Source organism: Helobdella robusta, assembly GCF_000326865.2.
Source record: "Helobdella robusta unplaced genomic scaffold HELROscaffold_12, whole genome shotgun sequence".
Lineage (NCBI taxonomy): Eukaryota > Metazoa > Annelida > Clitellata > Rhynchobdellida > Glossiphoniidae > Helobdella > Helobdella robusta.
The window spans coordinates 1,345,951-1,354,385 of record NW_008703664.1 but is presented as its reverse complement, the minus strand read 5'-3'; the positions used below and the strand labels follow the sequence as shown (position 1 = coordinate 1,354,385).

General features: G+C 33.6%; 1 protein-coding gene across 1 annotated transcript; it reads left to right on the top strand.

The window, feature by feature from the left end:
- Positions 1-5,834: 5,834 nt before the first annotated feature.
- On the top strand, positions 5,835-8,079 carry HELRODRAFT_167792 (hypothetical protein; the record flags this gene model as incomplete). Its single annotated transcript, XM_009013526.1, has 7 exons — positions 5,835-6,020; positions 6,139-6,295; positions 6,375-7,046; positions 7,228-7,497; positions 7,549-7,704; positions 7,779-7,872; positions 8,046-8,079. The coding sequence occupies 7 exons, from the start codon at positions 5,835-5,837 to the stop codon at positions 8,077-8,079; spliced, it is 1,569 nt and encodes a 522-aa protein (XP_009011774.1).
- Positions 8,080-8,435: the final 356 nt, after the last annotated feature.

Below are 8,435 nucleotides of genomic sequence, written 5' to 3'. Positions count from 1 at the left end.
AAAAATTATTTATTAACATTACATCTGTATGCAACCAAGATTGTTCATGTTTGTTGCTGCCTTTGTTTGTTCGCTATCAAGATTACTTATGTTCATTAAATGCTTCGTTTGTTTGCAACCGACAGACAATTGGATCCTGGCAGTCGAGTTTGAAGCAGTTGAGACAGGAACATCAGCAGTTGCAGCAGCAGATTGCTTCATCCAATCAGAGTGTTGATGCTTCCAGGTCGTCTCTTCATCATCGATCTATTCAGGTCATACTCCCTCATTGCGTACCATCAATTTCGGTCATTATTTGGGGAATTTTTTCATTCAATTAGTAATAGATTTTCAAAACTTTCGTTTGCCAAATTTTACCTTTTTTAAAGAGTTTATTATTTCTTACATGAACAGAATTCGCCACGCATATCACCAATCCCATCCCCACCCCTGCATTCTTCTCATCCTGCTTCCCCCGTCACAACTCAGCAACAACCACCCTTTGAACATCTTGATAAGTCAAGTTCGTGCCTCTACCAACATCTGCAGGCTCTCCAACTGCAACAACAGCAACAACAAAATGCTTACTCCCTTCTGACAAATGTACAAGGTTCTCACTTCTTTTGTATCGCTTTTTTAGTTTTTTACTTTACAAAATTTTTCATTTGTTGAAAAATTTGTAAAATTAAACAATCGAGAAACAACTCAGAAACAAAATTATTTTTTTGATTGACTGAAATCAAGTTTTCTGTTATGTAATTTTAACTGTAAACTGTTAACCAAATATTTTTTCAATATTAGAAGGTTGGTTATACATTTAATCTTATAACAACTTGATATATTTAATGGTGTAACAATAAGAACTACAACATGCATTCAGTGCCTGACATGATGAACCCCCTCAAGATGAGGCCTCCCTCTTCCATGTCCCGCCCCTTCAGCCCACCATCCTCATCCTCCTCGCCATCCTCCTCCTCGTCGTCGGGACCAAACATTTTGCGAACCAGTCCTCCAGCTGGCGTCTGTGGAAATTTTCAAAACCTGGGTTGTATTCGAGAGGATGATGACGTCACGAACAGTCAGGGCAAATTACAGGAGCTCTCTTATGAACAGAAATTACAGCAACATTCGAATTTGTTGGTGTCGTTGCAGCAGCAACAACAACAACAACTATCTCAACAGACAGATTTTGTGAATGACCCTTATGCCCTCTTGCAACAAACGACTCAAGATTATTTTATGAAACAACAACAACTACAACTGTATGCTCAGCAGCAGGAACAACTGTTGTTGAGTACGTTACATCAACAACAACAAGAAATTCTCAAACAAGAACTACTACAACAGCAGCAGCAACAACAACAACAACAGAAGATGTTATCTAGCAGCAACAAATACAACAACAATCCTCGCATCAGCATAACTGACGACCATGGTCACGTCGTTCATCCGTTGGTCACCTCATCATCCTTACTATGCAACAATCTCAACATGATGATCACCGACGACAACGACAACATCGACCCGGACATCAACTTCAACAACCACTTCGTCTTTCAGCAGCTGCAGCAAGCGCCTCACCAAAATCAACAGGAAACAAAAGTGCTCATCAACGACCGATATTATACTGACCTTGATATTGCCTATGAGGAAGCTTTGAGGTGAATACGTAACAACGTAACATTATATATAAATGCGTCATGTAACAACAACACACAACAACATAATGATGCATCAACAGCACACAACATCAAGCACCATTTAGCCATCCAACCAACCAACCAATCAACCATCCATTCAACTAACCAATCAATCGGCCGTTCAACCGGTAAACCAACCAATCACACGTAGGTCTGCATTGCCTCTGGATAGATTCATCAACAACAACAGTCTCGTGGCCAACAGCTTGCTGGGTGATAACTCAACTAACAACAATCAGTGACGTCACTGATGGCGGTGATGATGATGGTGGGGATTTAAAAGTGATGAGGAAAGAAATTATCATGATGATAAGAATGAATGGAAATGATGAATAAGTTGACCAAAGCTGGCAGCAATAAATGTCTTTAAACTGTCATTTCTATGATGATGATGATGTCATTCAATGATAATGATATTTTAATAATAATTACATCTTACATTATTTCACTGATCACGGTATCACTTCAACGATAATGGTGTCATTTTAATGATGATAACATCAGCACTTCAATGATGGTATTTCATTGGTGATGATATCAGTGAAATGATGATGATATATGATATATATCATTTCAGTCCATTAAAAATTTGGATGAGATCGTCTGAACGTTTTCTATAGATTTCCTTGCATGTTCAATTTCACTTGGAGATGTTCTTGCTGGCGGCATTTAACATTCACTACTGCATTAACATCAACACATGGTGTGTCCTGCCACCCGCCACACAACGGACACATGTCTTCAATCAACTCTCTCCTTCATTTGGAATGTGAAAATACAAGAATGGAATACAACATTATTATATTACACACGCACACACTATATATATATATGTATATAAAGTTTATATATATATATATATATATATATATATATATATATATATATATATACATACTAATAACGATTATTTTTGTCGACTTGTTTTTTAAAAATACACTATTTAACGATGTAAATTGTAGCACATCAAAATATTGTCTGTCAAATATGAAGTTGTTTTGGTGGTGCCAGCAAATTCTGTCCGGGTAAACATTGTTGGATTTTTCTTGTACTTTTGGGGAACTTACTGTGGAAGAAAGGGTACTTTGAACAACGACAATATATAATTAATATTTTTACGATTTGATTCTAAGTATACGATGAACTGGAGGTGGTGTTTAGAACAATGCCTGTGATAACATATAACTAAGACATGAGTATTTCAATTTTTTAATCATTCATATATTTCATGATTAAGTTGCGTCTTTCTAAATATTTTGATGAGAGTAGGTAAATGGCGGATCGCGAGATTCCACCAATACGCTAATTAATTATTGTTGATGGTTGCGCTGCGTAGGTTTTTGTGTCATGCCTGCATCATCGTAACCTTACGTACATACATTTGCGTACATGCATTTGCGTACATGCATTTGATTACGTAAGGCTAACAACGTTAATGGGTTTTTTCGTCGACTGCGTATGTTTCTTCCTTACAGGTTGTTTGTTTTCCACGTGCGTGAGCATATTTATGTGATTTAATTTACTTGTTTCGTCCCGCGTTACAGCCAATCCTGTATATTTCCGTTTTTAATTATTTCATATTTATTGTTCATTAAATGGATTGTTTTGTTTAAAATGTTTTTATTTTAACAATATTTTACAAACGATTGTAATTTATATTGTAAAGTTTCTGAAAAATACTCTATCGATTTTTTTTGCATTATTTCATAATTTTGTTTTTGTTTGTTTCTGTTGATTTTAGTTTGTTCTACATGTGATTATTTCTGTTCTGCCCTAGTAATTAAATAATACTATCAATGTAATTGAGGTAATAATTTTTTTTTAAATATCACGCTTACCCACTGGCTTCGATATGAAACAATCGACAATTGATTTAAATGATATTATCAATCATCTTCATTTGATTCATCGGCGGACACATGAAGCGATTCTCTGCTTGTTTTTATTCCAAAATTGTACATTTGTTGACATTTATTTTTGTAGCATTGTATGCAATTTCGTCAATTGTTTTCCGCACCGCGCTTACATAATTCTCTTCGCTTCTTCAGAAATTAACAAGTTCATTAAGCTATTTCACTTGTTGTGTCTGCTAGCAAATAGTGTTTTTCCTGTCAAGAAATCGCATTAATACTTTTCTGCTTCTAATCTCTCATCAGTTTGATAACAGATTAAGTAATCACAAAATTTTGCATGATCTTTGGTCGGTAATAATATGTTTATTTTTCCAATTAACTATTGAAAGCTGTTTTGAACTAATTGAATTTTGTTATAAATATTCAATAAATTATTATCGGAGTTTAAATAGTCGTCTGACAACATTATTTGTGTTTTATTGTGTTTAAAGCTAAATCTAAGGCGTCGTTGTGAAAATTTTATTGTTATTTGAAAATTAATTTGATAATGTTCAATGAAAAATATTCAATATTTCGAACTTTTCGGAAGTGGTCTGGGACGACTGGATTTCTGTAAATAAAATGTTCGATCGTTTTTAATGTATCTATCGAGATATCTATGCATTGACTAACTTGCGGACAACCTATCTATTGCAATGAAACAAGATTGCACACATTTTTAATTTAGAGATCAAAATTAACACCTGTGTAAGGGGTTAAAAATTATTAAAAATATATAATTATAAATTGTAAAAAATGGTTGGGACCCATAATCGCAAAGTCCATATTCTTAGCTATGCCAAGTTCACATTTGATTAGTGGTGGATCTAGGGGGAGCAGTTTTTAATAAAAGTCAGAAAAAAGACCGTTTTATGTAGAAAATCGACCATAAAAGGTCCTCAGCCACACTACTACAAATCTTGGCTCCCCGTAAAAATTTAAACATTTCCAAAATTTGGGCACTTTCTCACCAAAGTTGTCTAGACCCGCCACTGTTTTTGCTATATCCTAAATTAACGTAAAAAGATTTAGTGGACAGAGTTAGGTTAAGTATAGATAGCAAAAATCACTGGGACAATCTTAACTTTGTTAAAATGTTCTACGCTGGGCACATTTTTTCAACATCATGACAACAGCGTACACATTAGGTTGTTAAGTATAGAAATTTCACGCATTAGAGATGGACCAAATAATCGACCAAACTTGGTTTCGGCCATTTGAAAAGCGAGATACTTTACTTTTGTAACTATGATTTATGTAGTTACCTGTATTAGTTTAGTGTTGGCATTCGAATAAACATTCAGCAAAGTTTGCGTTGGAAGCAGTTGTGTTCATCTATCGGAAATCTTGAACCTACGGAAGCTGGAAGCTACAACACTGGTGTTGGAAATATAGAGATTTTATAGTTATAACATTGGTGTTGGTAGTTACGAGCGTCAAAGGTTACAACTTTATGAAATGAGTTTTTTAAGGCTTTTGTTTGAAAAAAAATGTTAATACATATTAAGTTTTACAGGTACATTGGATATCTTTTTCAGTTTATTATCATTTCAGAAGAAAATTTTTAAATAGTTTCGTATTTCTTTTAAAATGTAAGTTTTTCTCCGAGCCCTTTTTAGGTATTCGATTTCGGTCGAATGATGACTCAATTGTTTGGTACATTGACCAGATTACTTTTTGGTGCATCTAAAAAATACATATATTAATTTTCCATAACTTAGTTAAGTAGAAGATCATTTATTTCTGTTTTTGATAAATTAATTTTCATTTAATATTAAGTTGCTGGTTTTTACATCGACCCGAATAGTACTAACAAATCAAGTGCATTACTGCTATCTGTCAATATGTATAATCAAATTGAATTATAGTTTCTTGTTTTCGCCAAATCTTTTCTACCTAATAAAAATTACCATTGTTTTATAAATTTTTTCGTTAATTTATGTACAGAAACAGCTGTTAAAGTACAAATAAGATAGGCCAGTAGCTAATCACAGAAGCACAGTGTCAAAACATGTGACTGGTATGGTATGATAGCTCTTGAGATTATTTATTGCAACTTTCAATTGGTTTTCAAAACCATTCGATGGGCTGGCAAAGAAAAATGATAATGTTTATATTTAAATATTATCGAGCGTGTGACGACATGACACATTGAAGGGACAAAATTCGGAAACTGTTATTTGCCGTCTTTTAAAAAGGAAGTTACATTTAAGAATATTTTATATTAAAAAGTGACCAACTTTAAAATTTACAAAGTTAAAAAATGGACTCAATAAATGGTGACAGGCAGTTTGAACAAACAAGCAACGTGTCAGTGTATACAAAAATCATAGTTGCCTTGGCATCTACATTCTGCAATTTTTTAATTCAGTGTATCTTCTACAGTTCCCTCACAGTCATAAAAGAATTTCAGGAAGAACGCAACTCGGAAGAAAATGAAGACGTGCAAGTATACAGTGTAATCTTACCTGGAGTTGCTCATATTTCGTGTGAGTTAATTTTTATGGTAAAGCTCTGTAAGTTTGAAATGTTTCATGTACATATTTATCGTTTATATTGATAAACAGCTAACAATTGCAGGCTTGATGTACAGTATTTTTTTGAAAGAAGAAAACAACCACCGGTTCACAATTGTTGGGTCCATTCTGACTGCATCCAGTCTTTTTTTAAGTTCATTTCAAACCAACCAAACTGAATTTATAACCATTTTTTGTGTGCTGACAGGTTGTTTAATATCATTTCCTAATATCACAAAATTAATTTTGTTAGAAATGAACATTTATTTACGTTATTTATTTCGCAGGATTTGGTCTGGGTGCCATATACATATCCTCTTTAAAGGCTCTGTTAATCGTCTTTAAAAATAATTGTAAATTAATGCTTGCATTTGTTATCGCAGCTTCAGAAATATCTTTCTTTGTCTTCGACCTGATACTTTCTAAATTAATATTACACTACGGTTGGAACGGCACAAATCAGTTGTTGGCAGCCATTGTACTAAACTGTTTGATTTGTGGTTACTTTTTTAAAGTAGAAACTAGAAAAGAAACAATGGTAAGTTTGAAGGAACAATCTAGTTTGAAAAGCTATGATTCAGCTGATAGTTGTGATTACGACGAAGCAGTGCCACCATCTTATATCATGCAAAAAATCATAGATGACAAAGATAGACAGCAGTTTGATTCGTCGGGTTCATTGGATGGGTACATCATAACGAATGATAATGAAATAATACCGCCTCCATTTCAGCGCACTACTTCCAAGAACTCCATCGGCTATTCATCGTGTGCCTCACATTTTGACGTAGAAAATTCGGAAATGAAGAGCACTGTAGACGCTTTCAATGTCTACCTGCAGAAAAACGTTGACCCGGCTAAAAAGTTTGTTCATTACAAATACGGGAATAAGGTATTACGACTAACTTACAATATGGAGTACAAGTCTTTTACTGTATTAAATGGAGAAAATAGAAAAGGTTTTCTGCAGTTAATAAGATCTTCAACGAACTTGTCAGAAATGAATATATTGTTAAAACTTCCGTCAGTTATTCTTTTTAGTGTTTCTTATGCACTGCTATCTATAGGTAGGCCTATAAAAATTATTATCCTTCATGAACCGTAGTTAAATTAATCATGACCATAAACAATTATTCGCAGGCTTATATCCCTCCATGATATTTATGACCACATATTTTTTAAACGAAGATATGACATTCTCACAAACAGTTACAATCGTTAAATTTATGATAGCCATGAAGATTTTAGTGAAACTTCCACTCGGAATTCTCAGCAGCATTCCTAAACTGTACGGCCTGACACTGTATAGTGTTCTTCTTTTAATGTTAAGTATAGTTTTGTTTGTTCTGCCATGGTTAACTACTTTCAATGCATTCATCATACACGCAATGGTAATGGGATCTATAATAGGTTAGCTGAATAATTAATTTAATAAAAATAAACATCAATTTGCTTATAAAGTCAGTAATAGAGCAAAATTTGTAAACATAGGTGCTCAAACTCTATTGAAGTTATATCTTCTGATCGACATGTATGGGCCCGATAACTTTGTCCCAGCGCTTGGATTGTTATCGTTCTTTGAAGGGATCAGTTCTTTCATCGGACCACTTCTATCTAGTTCGTAACTTGCATAACAAATTTTTTTATACCAACAATAATTAATTTTTAATTGTTACTTTTAACAATTCAAGAGTTACTGGACGAAAAGATTGAAAACTTCATAGAGATATTCTCAACTGCCGCTGGCCTGATACTTTTCAGTTCATTAATCAGTCTTCTTCTCAGGTTCGTCGACAAATCTGAGCGAAAAAGTCAAGAAACAAATGAAACAAAAGACAGAAGGAGAAATCTTAAAAACACTAAAAATAAAATTTTTACTTGAAAAAATTTTTTACTTAAAATCGACATTTCATTTACCTTATGCACACGCGCGTGCACACACACACACACACACACAGACAGAAACCCCACCCATGCTTAAAATGTAAGTAACATTTTTGTTCAAATTATTTAATTAAATTATCTATTTCACCAATAACATTGTTTTTATACTTGTTCCTGCATATGAAAATAAATAAAAATACGAGAAATAATAGAAGTCAAATGCGAACGTTGGTCGTTGAACAAGCACCCCCTCCCTTGGGCAGTTAAACTTTACGAAACTACAACTTTATCAGCACCGTTTGGAAAAACAAACTTCACAAATAATTCTTTAAATTTTATTTATTGATACATTACATATATATGAACACGTGATTCGCATAGATGTGATTCGCCCCTATAAACATTTAAAAACACGATTTAAACATTCTATTAGTGTGTTTTAATACTTTTGAACATAAAATTAG